The following is a 20,617-nucleotide window of genomic DNA, read 5'->3' as shown; positions in this document are numbered from 1 at the left end:
ATTTAAACTGTGTAAGTGCTTTTGTGCGTTGGATTGAACCATAACATCACATTGCGTAAAAGGATGGGAATTAATTATGTTGTGACTGGGATTGAGTGAATTATGTTAGGATATGGAATGCAGCTCATGCGTGTTGAAGAAAAGACTTGGTTGCCACCAAACTGTTATTTATAGTCCTTTATCTGATGGAGGGAAATTGTGTATGCAGAATGCAAATTTTATAAATTATTTGTAGTTACAAGCAACAGTTAAAAATAAAGGATGATAATTTTCATCAAAAGCCATTAATAATTCAAAGCATTTCTATTCATGTACATGTTTACACAGAAATTTTTATAACAAGTCATTTTTATAAGCAGTAAACTGGAAACATTTATTCAAGTTAAAAACTCTATATAACTTGGCAGACAGTTTCAGTAGTATTTAAGAATATTTTTCATTACAGTTTTTTTAACTCCCTTCACCTTATGTGGTGTTGAGAGTTCTGTGTTGTCAAGTGTCAGAATATTTATTACTTTTATTGGCAACTGAGAGAACTGAATACAGTTCTGTACTGAACAAATGCAAAAGAAAAGATTAAATTATTTACTCTTGTCTGATTTTTCAAGCTTACAAAATATGGTGACTGAGATGTAATCACTTTAATGCTTCTGCAGCAAGTACTTTGGTCTTTCAAAATATGAAGATCACTCATGAATAATGACACTTCTGTTGCATTAGCATTTACTGCAAAATTAGAAAAAAAAATACTCAGGAACATTGTGTAAATTTTTAGAATGTGCATTATTATAACTCATTTCAAAGACATTTCAGTGATAGAAAAAGTAGAGTTCATTTTAAAATTAAGCAAAATTCCCACACAATTATTGGAAAAATGCATACACACTGCCAGTCACATAGCATACTTTAAGATAACAAATTCACTAACTGACATGCAACACGATTTAAATATTTATACTTGGTACCACATTTTACAACAAAAGTTTTATATGACAAGGAAATTGCTCAGTTTTTGTGCTTGTAAAATAATATTGATTTGGATAGACTTGGATTTCCTGTTGTCTGTGGCCTTAATACTATGTCTTGACTGGAATCCAGCCTTCCCAGGAGTTAAACTACTGCTGCTTTTCTGTCTGAGAGCTTTAGCTGAATCAGACATGTTTGTAGAGGATTAGATAGAAGAGAAACATACATGGCTATGAGATCAATAACAGGCAATTTTCAGTATGGGACACACAATCTATATGGTCTGTAAAACTGAAGTAACATTTTATGTTCAAGTATATGACTATTTTGCTGTACCACACTGTACTGCATTCATGTACATGTCCATTAAATTCAAGGTGACTTAAGGAACTATATTCTAATACCAAATAAGTTTTGTCAACCAATGAATTTTTATAATGTGAAATATGAGCTCCAGGGAATGATGAATGGAATTTTCTTTCACATTCATGTTACCTTACAGATAGCTTTAGTTCAATTATGAAGCGATACACATACAATGTATTTACCAAACACACTTTTCCAATGTTATAGTTTCCACTCAGTGCTTTCTGTACAATATTTATGACACACTGAAAACAACTCTACCTTACTAACATTTTAATCTGAAGATTTATATTCACATAACAAGTTATTCACATCTTTTGCTTAAGAATGTATACACTGGTTGATGTCCTATTCACATCTGTAATAGTAGCATCCATGACTCTTTTGTCCTTCCAAACCTAACTGTGGAGGAAGGACTGTCTAAAAAACAAGTTATTTATTCACTTTCCTTTTTGATTACCAGCACACAAAATGTGATGAAATTTGTTGATGATTTATTTTTTTATGAAATACAGTAATACCTTGATGTCTATCATAAAGGCAACAGTCAGTCAAAATGTTCTGTCTCTCTGTGATTTAATGAGTATTTATTAGTGATTGATGAAAATGGTCACCATGAGCAGAATTTGGAAATACTCATAAGATTTTTTATTATCTTTGAATCATCTATGCAACATTATATAAAATTGTTCCAAAATGTTCTCCCTCTTTGTGATTTAGATAATGTCCACTAATAACTGGGGAGAATAATCTGTCTATGACAATGCTGGAAATACTAAATAAGAAAATTTTTTCACCAGGAAATTTTATATTAAAAATGCTCATTGCGCAGCATAAATATTTTTAAACATACATAAACAAGAAGACACACCAAACAACAAAATTTTGGAATGATTTTTGTGACATTAATTGCAATTGTAAGTTGCAAACAGTTACCTATAGGGCCTATAACACTTGTAGCATGTGACATTGTACAGACTGCTACTATACAATAAATTTATGAACTCTTTTTCATGTAGCTTCTTAGGAACTTAGTATTAAACATCCCATATTTTCTTTAAATTATGACATTTAGGTCCACTTATCCACTAAAATGGTCATTATGACTATCGTACCAGAGAACACTTACATTCCAACTATATTTTAACATTTTATTTATAGAAGTTTTTGTATCTCAAATACAGTTTCATTCCATCAGGTGCATTCTAGTAATCTGTACTAACATTCACATATAGCTAGTTGTGCATTTTTTATGAGTTCTGATTTATGTTATGAAGATATCTGTCACATAGCACCAGTATTAGCAAAAGTTAGTTGTGACAGAAAATTCTTGCAATCTGTGTGGTTAGTACAGGATTTACAAAAAGCATATTTGGTTGTACCACTGCATTGCAGTTCTTGTGATTGAACTAACCTCAGATTATACATTCATTAATTATTCATCTGATGTCTTGCAATTACATTTACTCACATTAACCAGACTGAAATTGAAGAAAAATTACTATTTGCAGTGCCAGAGCAGAAAGTTACTTCCATGTATAAATAGAAGCTTCTAAAAAATTTCTGACACTACATGATATGCACGTTAGCTCTTTCCATTTTTTAGAGACTTGCTTTAACAAATCATATTTTAAACTGAAAATCGATAGACAATTACAAGAACTCAGCAAACATAACCCAGTAAGTGCAATTTAAAATTGCAAACAGCAGAGGGAAAAATACTCGTGAGAATCGATCAATGTTGATGGCTCTAATCCTGTTCCTTTGAGCTGGAGATGGTCTTGGAGGTGCAGGTGGTTGCCCAGTCAAAAGCCGGGCATTCTCCTGCAACAAAAATGACCCTTTTGTTGAAATAACACTGCTACCAAAATTTCAGAAAAAGAAATTGACTATTTATTTTCTGTCATTCCCACTATTTTTTATAAGCTGGTTACTAAATGCTAAGTGAAGGGAACTTTGAAGATCATGGGAAAGTTTTGCTGCCATACTTGTAGCTCTCACATCAGAATAGGTGCAGATAATGTTCTACTTTTCATACACAAGTGGCAGCAAACTGGTGAGCTTGTAGCATAGTACATAACTAATGATGTTCATTTATATATCACAGAGTCCATCAAAGAACAATATGGTGTATTGCTTGCACCTGAAATCAGTAGGCACTGAGGGAGAGGCTGCAAACGTATTTTTCTTTCTCTTTCTGTTTAAGAATGAATTAGTTGCCAAAGCTATGGTAAGTCAATGTGACTTTCTTGTACTACTTTTCACTTCACTGGATATGTTTAGGTACTTGTTCAATTTTCTTGATATAGTTAAAGCAGCTGTCGAGAATGAACAAGAAACTGAATTTAGCAGAATCTATTATAATCTTATGAAATCGCTTGGTTTTATAGTGCAGCAGTTTCGAGACAGTTGCTGTATTTCTAAAGGCTCATAATTTCAGTTCTGTCATAACCAGATTATATAATATACTAAACTTTCCAGAAAACTGTGGAGTGACAAAGGAGAATCTGATCAGTGTATCAAGGATAACACATAATAGTTCTCTGCTGAGTTCTATGTTTGAATGATAATGCTCAGATGCAATGGAACCTGTTAATACTGATTGTATATGTTGCAATCTTCTTTTTTATTATCATTTTCATGGTCTGCTAATGATGAATAATTGCCCATCCATGGCTTTGCAGTTATTGTAAGTTTAATTTTGTGGTGAGGTGGTTGTCTTATTATCAGAAATGTCAATTATCGTAAGGGAGGAAACTTGGCTCAAACCTTGCCTACACAAGTATGAAAAGCCTCCTTACATCTCTTAACTGAGGCTTTCTTACAGGCTTGAAAAACCCAAAAAACCTTAGCCCGCATCTCGTGGTCGTGCGGTAGCGTTCTCGCTTCCCACGCCCGGGTTCCCGGGTTCGATTCCCAGCGGGGTCAGGGATTTTCTCTGCCTCGTGATGGCTGGGTGTTGTGTGCTGTCCTTAGGTTAGTTAGGTTTAAGTAGTTCTAAGTTCTAGGGGACTGATGACCATAGCTGTTAAGTCCCATAGTGCTCAGAGCCATTTTGAACCAAAAAACCTTGGTCAGAATGAGGATGTTGGAGGCCATACTCATCAGTGTATCTTGCTGCTCCCTTGTATTCTAAAACTGCTGATAACTTTATTAACTACAACTCAGAGTATAACATCAGCACGGCCTTGGACCCAGCTCCCCATGTGCTTAAAGAAAAGTGGAAGTTAAAAATAAAGTTTGATTAACAAATTGGAAAGGTTGACCAGGAATATGGATATGGGAATTGTGGTGTCAGACACCACACTTGGTAGATGGTGGCAGTCCGTTAGTAGAAGTCGGACCCTCGTGTCGCCACTGTAAGTGATTGCAGACCGAGCGCCGCCACATGGCAGGTCTAGTCTAGAGAGACTCCCTGGTAATCGCCCCAGTTGTACAGCTGACATTGCTAGCGATGGTTCACTGTCTACCTACGCTCTCATTTGCAGAGACGACAGTTTAGCATAGCCTTCAGCTACGTCATTTACTACGACCTAGCAAAGTGCCATATTCAGTCACTATCATTACGAATGTATTCGGAACAGATAATATTGTGACTCATGTACCGTTAAGAGCGACGTTCATCATTAATGGATTAAAGTTAAGTATCAAACTAATTACGTCCGCTTTCTGAATTCTAATTCCTTGTCATGTTCCAGACCTCACGTCAGTATAGTTCTTCCCTCCTCACACCAGCCTGCATGAGCTGAAATACGTACATTTCGGCCTCATCTAGTAACACGGTGTTGACTCTTCTGCCAACACAACAGGAATGGCAGAACCATGGTGTGAGCCTAGAACAGATTGTTTGAAATACTACTGTGGTGCTATGTAGGATTGAGGTTAACAACAACTGTGGTTCTTCCAAGTTTGTTAGTAAATACAACCTTATAAAATTTTCAGGCAACTTGTATTCTCTGATCTTAATACACTGCCAGAAAAAATAAAATAAAAAATAAAAAATAAAATAGTACACTTGGAAAGGCAACATCAATTTTGATCTGATGATGGCATATGCCACCTTGGGGATAGTAGATGTACCAATAGTGGTTTCAACATTGTCCACCAACAGATAACATAGTGACATAGCTGCAAGAGTGTCACATGTGTCTAACCACCAATAGGAAATGCTTACAGCCAGATGGCTAAGTGTGGTGCAAAAATATGAAGCAAGCAGGCAACCTTGGCACAGGGATGCACTTGTGCTTGTCACAGCCAACTGAGCGAGTTCGAAAATGGTCAAATTGTAGCCTTCCAAGTGTCAGGATAGTCCTATTGGAGAATTGTCACACAAGTTAGAGGCACTGCATCAGTTGTGCGGTGACGTTGACAACAGTGGCCATGTGGTTCTGGATGTCCATGCAACACAGACAACTGCCAGGATTGTCGTACTGTAAGGGCAGCAGTGGCAGATAGTACAGCTACCACAGCACAGATAAAAGGGCTTGTGAGTCCAGACATGTCAACACGAATTGTTGCAAACTGGTTATTAACAATGGAACCACGAGTAAGCACAGCTCTATCCCACCTTCCACTTGTGCCACAGCACTGATGTGCACGGCTCAAATGGTGCCATCAAAAAATCACTAGGAAGATGGAATGGTGCACCGTGGTCTTCAGAGATGAAAGCACATTCTGCCTGCATGCAGAAGATGCTTCTTGGTGCGTATGACGTAGACCTGTCGAGTGCTGTTTCATAGAGTGCATTTGTCCAAGACACACTGTCCCCAACCCTAGGTCTTATGGTCTGGAATATGACAAGCTGCAACTCTCATTCACTTTTGGTGTTTCTGGGGCGGACAATAACCAGCACTCAGTACATGCAGAACACTGTTAGACCAATTCTTTTGCTGTTCTTGCAACAGAAAAGTGATGTGTTGTTCCAGCAGCATAATTCTCATCGACGCACTGCCTGTGAAACTCAACATGCTCTGCAAGATGTGTGGAAACTTCTCTGGCCAGCACAATTACTGGAGTTCTCTGAAATCAAGCAGGTGTGGGATACGGTGTGACGAGAAGGGTCTCGTGTGAGTCATCAACTAAAAACCTTACAGAACTACACGAACAGGTCAAGCAGGCTCGGTGTAATGTATCCCAGGACAATATTTGCCATCTGTACGCTCGACAGGATGCCAGAGTCGGTGTCTGCATTGCTGCCTGTGGAGGCTAACCCACATTCTAATATAGGTGTTTCAGCATGGACTGATACCTGGTACCTCAGAATCTCTTGCACTATTGATCTGTAAATGTGATAATTTCATATACTGTATATGCACTAAAGCAAGAATAAATGTGGAACGAATTGGAGACCTCTAAATGGGTGTGCTAACTTTTTTTCACGGCAGTGTAGAAATCTCATTTTCTGTACTAAAAGCTTCAGTTCTGAAAGGGAAATAGTAATATTTTAGCTTAACGGGTTAAAAGAGAATCAGCAGGCTTATTTTAAAGCCATTTGTTTACTGTTCTGTGGAACATCATACCAGTCACATTGTAGCCCCACCGTGAACGCTGTTCTCAATCATGAGATGAGTTAGTTGATGATTGTAAGCTGCTGTAAATTGTCCTAATGACTGTCAAATGATTGAGAACTGTGGTGACTGGGTGCTTTGGGAGAGAAAGAGAGCAACTGAGAGTTGTGTGCCAGAGATACCAAAGGTACCTGCCCTCTCCTGTGGATCATGTCTCCGCTACAGGAAGTGTGGGATCTGTCACTACTTGTCCACTTGACTATGGCATGCCAGTGCTAAGGCTATGTGCTCTGTATAGGGGAGACAGGAAGTAGGGAGGATTCAGGATGTTATACCGATTCCTCAACCAACAAGATTGAGGTGCTGTCTTTCACTGAAACTGAAACAGAGCCAATGAGACTCACTTCACCTATTGAGAAACGTACTGTGGCTTGTGTCAGAAGTGGGCAAATGCAGAAAGATAGGGGTTTATTAATCATCAGCAGTTGAAAAGTATGGCAAATATTGGTAACCCTTAGGAAAATGGCAGGAAGGAATGAGAAGGAACTACAGGTGCTCTCAATATGTATGTCTGGGGCCTCATTCAATGTGCTGAAGTGGCTATTCCAGCAGCTGTTGAGGGACTGGTGTGCAACCAACTATGGACTGAGGTACACACTGGAACAAATGATACTTGTCACGTGGGCTTGGAGATCACATTTGGATCAATCCAGTACAGGCAGAGAAGGCCAGCTATGCACAGTGGAGTTTCAATTAAACTCACAATTTGCAGCATTGTCCCCAGGACTGATCATGGCCCCCTTGTTCCGAGTTGAGTGGAAGGATTGAACCAGAGACTTTGAAGGTTTTGTGGCAAGCGAGGCTGTGACTACCTGTGGTTGCACAATAGGGGTGAGAACCATAGGGTCCACCCAAATGGGTCAGGTGTGCACATGTCAGAAGCTGCTACACAGGTGGCTGACTGCTGCGTGTGGGGTATACACAGTTTTTTTTGACATCAACTCTTCATCCAGTCCAGATAACAATAGCTGTAGGGGACCTGGAAGTGTCAGTATAAAATCCAAAGAAATGACCCCTATATGCAGGAGGATTAAAATCATAGTGATTAACTGCCAATGCATTCACAAGAAAGTTCCCAAGTTTGAAGTGCTCCTAAAAAGCTGGTTTGCAGTGAGATATCATTAAATGTGGAGAATTGTGACAGATTTTCAGCTTTTCAGAAAATTTCCCCATTAATTTTACTGCCATGCTTCATGAAACTTTAAATACAACATCACCCAACACTGTGTTATAATGTACTTGGGCTCAGTTTTTGGAAAATTTTGGTTAAAAACATATATGTGGTTTTAAAGACAGTTGATAGTGCTTTAATCTTCATCTAGTGCATTATGGAAGTGGAATGGGGCAGAGATTTTGCTTTTTGCCACTTTTGGGGAAATAACACTACAGGGTAGAGTAAGTAGAAAAATTGTTAGGTGTAGGCTATCATACACAAAGTTTTCCTGGTTTATGTTAACAACAGGACATTTTCTCAAAAGGAGAGAATTTTAATGCACTGTAACGTGAAAAATACCATGCTAACTTCCACTTATCAAACTTTTGTTGTTGTCAATGTTCTCTGACAATGTCGTGAACAGAAATCTTCCTCTTCTTATGCATTGATACACATCAGTTCCCCATACAATAATATTGTACAGAGCATCCTGGATACCAATTGTACAGAACGCCCTGGATACCAGAAGCCTGAGAAAAATGGAACATTGTCACTTCTTCCCATCCTTTTTTCTTAGAAAATTTACTTTCATTGTCCTATCCTGTGGTGTTCTGATCATCTATTCTCCATAAAGTTTTGTATTTTGATCATTCTCTGTCTTCAGTATATGGCATTAGCATCTGCCTGATTTTGATGAGTAAGGCTCTTCTAGATACACCCAGCCAAGTCACACACTCCAGCTAATTCTCTCAAAATCGCATCCCATTGCAACATCACTGTTCCATTAGTGAGAAGGCTATCCAGCCCTCTACCCAACACTGGCTATGTAAAGAACTATCACAATGAGAAAAAATAGCACATTAAATCACAATTAGAAATTCACCACCATGCAGATGCTTATATCCAGATATTTTTTACGAGTGGTACTGCTTCTATTCGTTTGTGGTCAGTGGTATAATGGAACAGTAGCAGGTGTCTCTGGCTATTTTAAATTCAATAGTTACATTTATCTGTATCAGTTCCAACTCACACCAGTGTTTAGTCCTCTTCAAATCACCATAGCCTATTCATTTCACAATCCTTCTATACACAGGAACCTATATCTAAACACATATTCACAAACCACTGTACATTTCATGGTATGGACTATGTCATAGCAGTAGTATTGATTTATTTGTTCCTATTCCATGCAAATGGGTAAAGACAGAGTACTAACAAATGTCTGTATGCCTCTGAATCTACCCTGATATAATCTATAATCCCTACACCAGATATAGGACTTTGAATGGTCAAGGAAACCTTACTGCTACACCTTTAGTATATGAGGACTGCTAAAAGAAATTCAGGGACATAACATCCACAATTCATCGATACTGAAGCATTGTTTACAAATATCTCCATGTACATATCTTAATCTCCTTTATCATAATCCTGTGATCACTACCCTAGAAATATGACAGTGTAATGGTGTCACAGTCTTTTTACACAGGATAGTGTTTTGTGAGACATGCATAATCTTTTTTTCAGATGGGGCGTACCTCCATAGTATGATTCTATCAGTGTCATAGAGATTCCAATACACTATTCATTCAATCATTTACACTGGTGCAGTAGCCTGACTCCTCTGTACACAGTTCAGAGCTATTGCAAGGGTAGGACAAGATTCTGGGTTCAATCACTGCATTATTAATTTTTCTCCCACACTCTATTCAAGACTGATCTGACCCTGATATGGTACCCCATCAAGAGCAGAGTATATCCACATGAGCAATACACATATGCATAGTGGTAGTTGTTTGTTTAGAAATAGTCTTAGTACTTACAACTTATCTGATTACTGTACATCAGGAGCCAGATAACCAACAAGTACAAGCTAGACCAAATCAATGTTGATGTTTCCTTCAACAACAGCAATCACCTTAGTGCCTCTTACACTTCAGTGCGAATTGTAACGACACAGTCTCTAGGTGACATGCCAATGGTATTTGCAGCCACTTGCCACCTACACTGTCACTTATTAGTGGGGGGATTACACCCCGTTAAAAACCCATGCATATGTATTTGAGTGTTAGTTCTTAGTGTTTAGGTCACTTCCCTTAAGATTTCAATAAATAAATATGAGATCTCTACATGTATTTTAGTTCAGCTCACTCCAGGTGGTTACTGCTAGGCATTTTACTGCAGTTAATGCTTCTGATAACTGTGTATGGGGTTTCTAACATCATTAATGTGCAATAGATTTAATTACATGCAGGTCACGACCAGTCTCATCACAGGCCTACCTGCCTTCTTCCAGATAATGTCACACGCCACTGTACAGTGCCTGGCAGAGGGTGCATCACACCAATATTATCGATAATGCTTCCATCCTCTCTCATGCACTGATTGCGTAAAAAAAAAATAATTATTGTCTGTGTACTTCCCCATGTTCCCTGATACACCCTTACATTTTCAGGAGAAATGCATTGTCTTTTCCAGAGATTTTGTTTTTCCATTACATATTTGAATGAAGTATGCCAGCCTGTATGATACTAGCACCATCCATAGTGGAAGTATTGAGATGGAAATGTGCTATTTGTGATTTTGGTCACTCAGCCATTCTAAGATATTAACAAAAGTTCAATGCAAGATTGTATACCTACTCTGACACGTTTTGGATGAAATAAACGTGGAATTCAAAACATACCAAAAACAATCATTTGTGAAATACTGACGTATAGCTTCCTGATGTCTGTGAGGGCTAGATGTTTCTAGAAACATCCCCCAGGCTCTGGCTAAGCCATGTCTCTGCAATATCCTTTCCTCCAGGAGTGCTAGTTCTGCAAGGTTCGCAGGAGAGCTTCTGTGAAGTTTGGAACGTAGGAGACGAGGTACTGGCGGAATTAAAGCTGTGAGGATGGAGCGTGAGTCGTGCTTGGGTAGCTCAGTTGGTAGAGCACTTGCCTGCGAAAGGCAAAGGTCCCGAGTTCGAATCTCGGTCTGGCACACAGTTTTAATCTGCCATGCCTGCAGAGTTGGAATTGTTTAGTCCTTTCATTGCTTTAGCTACTTCATCTTGTGAAACAGAACCAATGTACATTGATCCTCTACATGCACTTATTTTATATTCATTTGCTTGGGTGCTCTTAAATTTTTATTGTAATGTACTATCAGCAACACCTGTGAAAAATTGTTAAATGTGTTGGCTTCTTCTAAGGGGTTTGTTTCTCTTTTATTTTTTTGTAATAGTGTTATATTTTTGCAAGATTGTCTGTATTCTCCAGATCCTTTTTTGTATAACACTCCACATAGCCTTTGATTTATTAGCTGAATTATAAATATATTCATCATTGTGCATTTTTTTGCTGCTTTTATTACATTTCATAATATTTTGGAGTATTTTTTATGGTATGTACATACTTCGGGTGAGGAAATTTTTGAGTTACATATTTCATGAAGTAGGTAGTGTTTTCTTCTGTCACGAAACTCTTATTCCCCTTGTGATCCAACTGTTTGTTCTAGAGTTGCCCCATATTGTTACAGTTTTCAGTGGGAATGCAATTTGAAAGAAATTGGTTAATGCATGAATGAAAGTGTAGAAATTTTCGTTTATATCGTTCATTTTCACAACTTCTGACAATTTTTCTTTCTGTAATAAAAAGCTGCTGAAGTAGTACATTATCCTGATTATAACTTCTACACGAGATTCTTAAAGACATGCTTTTATGTTTAATATTTGAGCAAGATGATCACTAAAACCCACATTAAACATTTTTACTGAAGTCTTGTGTAGCCTAAACTGTTCTTGTCTAGAAACTGATCTAGAGCTGTTTGGCAAGTTTCTATTACGGTACTCGTGTAGTAGCTCATACTTCAGCCTTTAAATTATAGGATGTTGCAAGGTTCAAAAGGTTCCCTCTATTTCCATGATTTGTGAGGAAATCGATATTGAAGTCACCACAGATTATCAAACCACAACCCATTTTATTTACTTTATTTAGTAATGACTCCATTCTGTTTAAGAAAGGTTCAAAATTTCCAGATGGTGATCGGTAAACAGTAATTTGTATAGCTGCATTTTTATAGCTGCAATTTCATAATCCTTTTCGACATTTGTTCTAGTTAAGTCAGGTAGGGTGATAAAATCTACATTTTCCTTTGAGTAGATTGCCACCCCACCCTGCTTCCTGTTTTTCCTGCAGTAGTAAGAATCCAAAATGAATTTATTTATCTTCATATTCTGGATTAACTCTGGGTTACGCCAGTCCTCAGAAATGCGTAACACTGAGATATCTTCATGCTCATCTGTTAACAGTACGTTAATTTCATCGATCGTATTACGCAGGGACTGCACATTATGGTGATAAATATTTAGATCGGGCGTATTCGCGATTTGATAATTGAGAGTCAAATTTACCGCACCACATACCTTCAGTTTAAATTAGGATCGTCAGTAGTGTTGTATTTTCGATCTTCTTCCTTGTTGATCTTGTTTTCCTCGCCGTTGTTGGAAGAATGTACAGGAAACTGATAGACTGTTCTATTCCTTAGAAGTCTTTCCTTAATTACTTCACTACCGCAATCACAAACAAACCTTTTCCCTCCATAGTTCAAATGCATTCCATGCTTCGTGTACCGATTTCGATGCAGATTACTTATATCCAGTACATCGCGCTTAGCGTATTGTGAACACAGTTTCCTTATTTTAATGTTTCTTTTCCGAATTTCTTTGTTTACACACGAACTATAAATTAGATCGTGCCTATGAGGCAGTGTGGTAACTACTGTACTTCTGCATTTCTTAGCTTGTAAAAAATTTTGTAGCGTTTTCACGTAAACCTCTGCTTCATTTAAAGTCATTTTACTGCATAAATTTCGTCTGAGAGTTAGTGTGTGCAACATTTCAACATCCCGCCCTGGTTTCGCTACACTACGGTAGTCATTGCTATGTTGCAATTTTTCTCCCAGCACATGCTGGATAGATTTCAGCCATGACTGTCTGTTAGTAATAGTACATTACTCTTTTCTCCTGATGATCCGTGTTCGTTGTTGAGATTTTTTGCAAAAAACACTATTCATTTCCAGGTCACTGATTTTTACAGGTTCACAATCGTTTGGAGAGTCGTTATCACTGTCACTTGTTACCAAAACATGATATTTGTTTTTATCGGTAAAATAACAGTCTTAGCAGAGTTTGTTGTTCTCTCTGCAGTTGGAAAACTATCTTTATACGACAACTTCATGCACTCCGACGATTTATTACGTTTGACTTGCATCACTTTACTTATAGTGTCGGCTTCGATGGTAGATGCTGATTTTCTTTCTTGAGTGGATCAATATCGTCTTAAAGCACTGACTATGAATTGTAAGCTTGCAATTCGTTCTTTTAGCGTTGTTATTTCAGCGTTACAATTCTTACAAACTCCATTTTTAACTATTTCTCACGTTAGAATAACACACTTCTACACTCGCGGTCATCTTGTTAGCAGCCAACCCTAACAGACATTTGGAAATTGTTACACACATCTGTTTGCATTGCTCTGCTGGATGAATGGATATTTTCATTCATCATAAGCAAATTACATTTCAAAATCAGGAGGCAGTCTACGTATATGCAAGCATATGGCACAGAAAACTGTGGTTTTAATGGATAGTTTGTTAATGGGGGGAGGGAGTACCACACTCAGCATCATTGTACATAAATAACCATGACAGACCCATGAAAGACCTTTGGAAACTATATTTCACACATCAGATTCAATTGTTTCACTAGATGGCTGGGTATTTTGAGTGTAAGCGAATTACATTTTAAAATGAGAAGGGGGCTATCTGCACGTACATGACATGGCATACTGTAGTTTTAATGAACCATTTGTTATTGGTAGTGGTGGTGGTGGTGGGGGGGGGGGGGAGTACCACACACATCACTGTGCTTAAATAGCCTTCACAAATGTCTGAAAACTGTGCGACTGTGTTTAACTGGTTTTTGTATGTTTAGAATTCCACATTTATTGCTTCCAAAACCTACTGGAATAGGTATACCATCTTGCATTGAACTTTCATAGATCTTAGAATGATTAAGTGAGTGAAATCACAAACAGCACATACTCACACTATCTTAAGCAAGATAATACCACAGATCTACTACTCTCCACTGTAGCACATAGTGCTTCCTGCAGACCACGTATCCTCACAACAATCTGATACTTTAGAAATATGATCTGTGAGGACACTCAAGCTGTTGATTTTAATGTAGCAACACCAAAATGGTTCAAATGGCTCTGAGCACTATGGGACTTAACATCTGTTCAAATGGCGCCGGCCGGAGTGGCCGAGCGGCTCTAGGCGCTACAGTCTGGAGCCGCGCGGCCGCTACGGTCGCAGGTTCGAATCCTGCCGCGGGCATGGATGTGTGTGATGTCCTTAGGTTAGTTAGGTTTATGTAGTTCTAAGTTCCGGGGGACTGATGGCCTCAGAAGTTAAGTCCCATAGTGCTCAGAGCCCATTTGTTCAAATTTGTTCGATTTCCGGCCGGGTTGGAGATTTTCTCCCCTGAGGACTGGGTGTTGTGTTGTCCTCATCATCATTTCATCCTTATTACCGGTGCGCAAGTCGCCCAATGCAACGTCGACTAAAATAAGACTTGCCGAACTTCCCCAGATGGGACCTCCCGGCCAACGATGCTATACGCTCATTTCCATTTCTAAAATCATTAGGGGAAAAGGCGCCTAAAAGACTTCAAGTTGGTGTGCAGAATGTATGAGACTGGCGGCGAACAATCAGACTTTCGGAAAAATATCATCCACACAATTCCGAATACAGAAAGTGCAGACAGGTGTTAAATCAGTTTAACATCTCATGCATCTACACTGCTGACGAGCTTAATATATAGAGAATGGAAAACGAAAATTGACGATCTGTGGCAACATGATTTCGATAATTCAGGACAAATTAGGTTTACATACAAGCAGCTATCAGGTACGTGACGCAGTTGTGTGAACAACTATATAACTTTTATTGGAAAACTCGATTTCACATAAAATTGCTGATGATCAACTAAAAAATTACAGCTTTCGAGATATAAATTTCAAAATCAGGATGATGTAAGTTAGGAATGCGTATGTTGTAAACCATATTAATATCCACTAATAGGTGTCCGGGTACTTGTATTAGTACAGTGTTATGGGCGTATGCGTCGATTTCGTCGTCATATTGAAGTTACATCTACTCAGAGGTTGCTAAATCCATTTGGAAAGATGACGAAACTTAGTATTTTTTATTCGTTAAAACTAATCAATGCAATCAAGCAAATCGCTCGCTGAATGGTGTGCAGACCTAAGTGGGGGAAGATCGTCATCCCTGGGACTCTCTCGCCCATTTTGTGAAAATGTAAAAACGTGACATCCTCGTTTGAAAAGTCTTTTAGATGTCATCCAACAGTAATATCTGATAATGATTCTGTACCACGCAGAAATAGTCCAGAGAAGGGGTGTATGGTTTGCTGTATCTTTCAAGCGTTGTTGGAATAATACTGCCTTCGTCCTGCCCTTCTGGTACACGTGCTGTAATCACATTATTTCGGCTCCTGTTCTTTGTATTTAGAAGAAGAAACAAGTTAAGCAGTGTCGAAAAAGTTACAGCTGATTTAGAGCTGGTATTACGCTTCAATACCCCGAAAAAAGCAAATAAAAAAAGAAACAAGCACTTACAGTGCATCGCAATTTTCCTGTGAATGTGTCTCAGACTTGCTGCCACGATTTTTTTCTCTTTTTGAATATGGCTTGTGGTTTTACCAGTAGACGGATTTCATATTAATGTCCGCTATTAGGCGTCTGGATAATTCCAATATATAGACTGCATGTTGTAAATTCGGGCACATGGTCTACTCGAATACATAGGGCGAAACGAAGTGGTCAAAGCAAATTTATGAATGGTGATAAATGTGGGAGGCGTTTATAGAGTCGGAAGAGGAGTACTGCCTCGCACGTAGGCGCAGAGGGGCATCGCATCGGCACGCAACCAGTCGCAACAGCCTACGCACAGTGCCTCTGTACTTACTTCCGCTGTGTGCGGAGGGTGGGGGAGGGCATTGTTCCTGCGAGTAACAGTTGATCGAGGTGGTGCGACGTCACACTACACGCACATGTCTTGGGACACGCGATGCTTTGCAATGAAGACGCAGGGCGTTCCGCAGTGTGATAGGGGTTACTGTGCAGCGTATGGAAATTTTAACGTTTTTTACATTTTTTAAAGAGCCACTGCACTATGTGGTGCTTGTTTCAATATAGACACTGAAATTTTTCGAATACCTTCCCAGCAGTTAACTCGCTCCAGTACTACATTGCGAACTATTAGTGACAGTTAGATGTGGCAGTTGGCTGCAGAAACATAAGACTCCGCCGGTCTAAAGCAGGCTTCGCTTTACTAAAATTCAGAACAGCGACACCAACTGGAGAGAAATACGGCTGTACGATAGGCACATCCAAAAAACACATAGGCGTGCTCTCTTCCGGCCTGGTGCGGGCCTCGCTAGTTCATATACCTTTCTCTGTAGAAGCGTTCACGCCATTTTTTTTTTTTTTTTTTACAGGTCCAGTACAGAGGGTACGGCGTTTAAATCCGGTCAAATGAAACTTTTTTTAAAAGTAAATTTTTTGAAACAAAATACAAATGACAATGGAAATCCTTTTACATATAAATAGTTGTATCATTCAAGAGTAACATTACTCGATGTAACCCCATTGAGCCGCAATGACCTCTTCCAATCTTGTCCTGAAGCGATTGCACGCACTCCTTAAAACAGCGCTGCCCATTTTCGCGAATGCTGCTTCGACAGGGTGCATAGAGATGCGACATTAGGGTGCCTCGTCTTATTGGTAACTCTTTCGACTATGCTCCAAACATAGTACTGGAGGGGGTTCAAATCCGGGCTATTCGTGGACAGGAACTCCTTTCACCTTTTCTGAGAGCCAGTTTTGATCTAAATGGCTCGTATGAGATCCTCCTCTGCCATCCGACGCATTGTTAACTCTCTGACATCCAATACTGACGCCAATTTCCTCAGCGATTGCCCCGGGTCCTCCGAAATCAGCTCCTGAGCCTTTTCAATGATTGCCGCTGTTCGTGACACGTGCTTTCTCGAATGAAGTATCCTCGCCGGGTCAGCGGAACCTTCCCCATACTTCTCCGAAGCACTATCTTGGCCACAATATCGTAAACCGTTAATCTCGGGTATCCGAAGAATCAAACTATTTTAGTGGGCGGCTCTTTGGTTGTACTCCGTACTTGTCCGTAACATCTCCGCCATTTTGAGGTTCTCATCGTGCACTAGATGCCTATGGCTTTCAAGAACGCCGATCGCGACCTCCTGTGGAACTACGCTATGGCGGGAAATTCAAACTGAAATTTGCCCGGATTTAAGGGCCGCACCCTGTAATTGTATAGTGTAAGGGGAACAGATAGTTGCATCATACATAAAAAGTGCACAGGGATAAGTTCGTTTTTGAGCGAAACTTAGGCCTGGTGTGTATTTTCTTGTTCAATAAAAGTTTTTTAACGCTGAATATCATTGTAATTTATTAGATTACCGTGATGTGGTGATTGTTTGACCGATATTTTTACGCGTGTCTTCCTGCAAAATGTAGCCATTTGTGGGGTACTAGAAAGAAATTACTTAAACATTTAAAGCCACTCATGTTTATGTGTGTTTCCTAAAAATCGATAAAATGGCAGCGAAAACCATATTCATGCGCGGTATCTTAAAAAAAAATCAGAGTATTTACGTGTATCTTCCTAAAAAGTGGGGGAAAATAGTAGCAAAACCCTTATTTATGTGTATTTTCTCACAAAGTGGGGGGAATCAGTAAACGAGGAATGAAATGTGTGTGTTCTTAAAAAATCGGTAAAAATTGGTCACGAAACTGTAAATAGCGTGGGATCCACATTAAGAATGACGCTAAGGACCAATGGTGATGGGGGAACGACCGATAGCAGCGAAGTTGGTGTGATGCGGGCATCATTTCTTCAGATCACAAATTATCATCACTAAAATGACAGTTACTACTTTAAGCTAAAAGTATTGAAGATTCAAGTAAAGATGAACCAACTAGGCAGCCATCTTGCCCATAAATTACGGTAATTATGATGACAGTTCAAAAAATTTCAAAGTTGTGGTAAGATCCTATGGGACCAAACTGCTGAGGTCATCGGTCCCTAAGTTTACACACCACTTAATCTAACTTAAACTAACTTACGCTAAGGACAACAAACACACTAACGCCCGAGGGAGGTTTCGAACCTCCGATGGGGGGAGAGCCGCGCGAAACGTGACAAGGTGCCCCAGACCGCGCGGCGTATCATGACAGTTATTGACCATTACATTACAAATAAGCAAAACACATGGCCAAGTGAACAGTTTATTTACATAAAGGTCATTAAATTATGCTAGTACAAGTGGCTGGTTTGTTTACTTATGAGAATACTGGGGTCTTTATGCTGAAACCCGTCTTTGCCCATTACTAGTGATACAAATATTAGTATCAGAGGTGTTGTAAAGGAGCTAAAATCGCTGAATTTGAACAAAAATCTAGTGCACGATGAAATCTCTATCAGGTTCTGTAACGAATTAGTAGCTGAATTAGTGTCTCTTTAACTATTATCTACCGTAGATCCGTCGGACAGAAAAGCGCGCCCAGTAATTGGAACAAAGCACACGCCACACCAGTGTACAAGAAGGACAGAAGAAGTGATTCACAAAAGCATCGTCTGATACCCTTGACATCCATCCATAGTAGAATCTCAGAACACATTCTGAGCTGATACGTAATGAGGTATCTCGAAAAGATTGGCCACCTCCATGACAACCATCATGGATTCCAAAAACATTGATCACGTGAAACCCAAGTTGCATTTTTCTCACATGACATCCTGAAAGCCATGACTCAAGGATGTCAGGAACATGCAGTATTTCTCTATTTCCGACATTCCTCGAAAACTTCAGTAACACATTTATGATTATTATCAGAAGTGCGATGCTGTATCAAACGAAATTTGTAACTGGATTGAAAATTTCTTAGCAGGGAGTACGCAGCCTGTTATCTTGGATGGAGAGTCATCGAAAGATGTAGAAATACACTATGCGGTCAAAAGTATCCGGACACCCCCAAAAACAAACGTTTTCCACATTAGGTGCATTGTGCTGCCACCTGCTGCCAGGTATTCCATATCAGCGACCTCAGTAGTCATTAGGCATCGTGAGTGAGCCGAATGGGGCGCTCCGCTGAACTCAAGGACTTCGAACGTGGTCAGGTGACTGGATGTCACACTTTTTACGACGTGATAGTGAAGCGGAGATGTGAAGGGATACGTACATCACAAAAACGTACAGGCCGACCTCGTCTGTTGACTGACAAAGACCGCCGACTGTTGAAAATGGTCGTAATGTGTAATAGGCAGGCGTCTATTCAGACCATCACACAGGAATTCCAAACTGCATCAAGATTTACCACAAGTACTATGACAGTTAGGCGGGAGGTGAGAAAACTTGGATTTCATGGTCGAGCGGCTGCTCATTAGCCATACATTACGCCGGTAAATGCCAAACGACGCCTCGCTTGGTGTAAGGAACGTAAACATTGGACGATTGAACAGTGGAAAAACCTTGTGTGGAGAGACGAATCACAGCACATAATATAGCGATCCGATGGCAGGGTGTGAGCATGGCGAATGCCCGGTGAACGTCATCTGCCAGCGTGTGTAGTGCCAACAGTAAAATCGGAAGGCGGTGGTGTTATGGTGTGGTCGTGTTTTTCATGGAGGTGGCTTGCACCCCTTGTTGTTTTGCATGGCACCATCACAGCACAGGCCTACATAGATGTTTTAAGCACCATCTTGCTTCCCACTATTGAAGAGCAATTCGGGAATGGCGATTGTATCTTTGAACACGATCGGTTACCCGTTCATAATGCACGGTCTGTAGCGGAGTGGTTACTCGACAATAACATCCCTGTAATGGACTGGTCTGAACAGAGTCCTGACCTGAATCCTATAGAACACCTTTGGGATTGTTAGGAACGCCGACTTCGTTCCAGGCCTCACCGACCGCCGGCCGGAGTGGCCGAGCGGTTCTAGGCGCTACAGTCTGGAGCCGCGCGACCGCTATGGTCGCAGGTTCGAATCCTGCCTTGGGCATGGGTGTGTGTGATGTCCTTAGGTTAGTTAGGTTTAAGTAGTTCTAAGTTCTAGGGGACTGATGACCTCAGAAGTTAAGTCCCATAGTGCTCAGAGCCATTTGCACCTCACCAACCGACAACGATACTTCTCCTCAATGCAGCACTCCGTGAAGAATGGGCTGCCATTCCTCAAGAATCCTTCCAGCACCTGATTGAAAGTAAGTCATTTTCAGCCAGGTGTCAGGGTGCTTTTGATCACACAGTGTACCTTGGGTGTACCGCAGGGAATGGTACTGGGACGCTTGCTGTTTATGCTGAATGGTGATGACCTTGCAGACAGTATTAGTAGTACTTTTCGCAGATGATGAAGTGCAATCTGAAAAAAGCTGGACAAATATTCAGTCAGATTTTGATAA

The 20,617-nt window shown here is 39.8% G+C and overlaps 1 protein-coding gene across 2 annotated transcripts in view; it reads right to left on the bottom strand.

The window, feature by feature from the left end:
* Nucleotides 1–397: 397 nt before the first annotated feature.
* Nucleotides 398–20,617, bottom strand: part of LOC124555587 (glycine receptor subunit alpha-3) — a 370,065-nt gene continuing 349,845 nt past the window's right edge. For both annotated transcript variants that reach the window (XM_047129549.1, XM_047129550.1), the window contains one exon: nt 398–3,156. In XM_047129549.1, coding sequence (XP_046985505.1) covers nt 2,986–3,156 — 171 coding nt within the window. In that variant the 3' untranslated portion in view covers nt 398–2,985. The remainder of the gene's footprint in view (nt 3,157–20,617) is intronic.

This window comes from Schistocerca americana, chromosome X (assembly GCF_021461395.2).
Source record: "Schistocerca americana isolate TAMUIC-IGC-003095 chromosome X, iqSchAmer2.1, whole genome shotgun sequence".
Classification (NCBI taxonomy): Eukaryota; Metazoa; Arthropoda; class Insecta; order Orthoptera; family Acrididae; genus Schistocerca; species Schistocerca americana.
The sequence above is the reverse complement of the archived record's forward strand: the minus strand, read 5'-3'. Positions and strand labels throughout refer to the sequence as shown.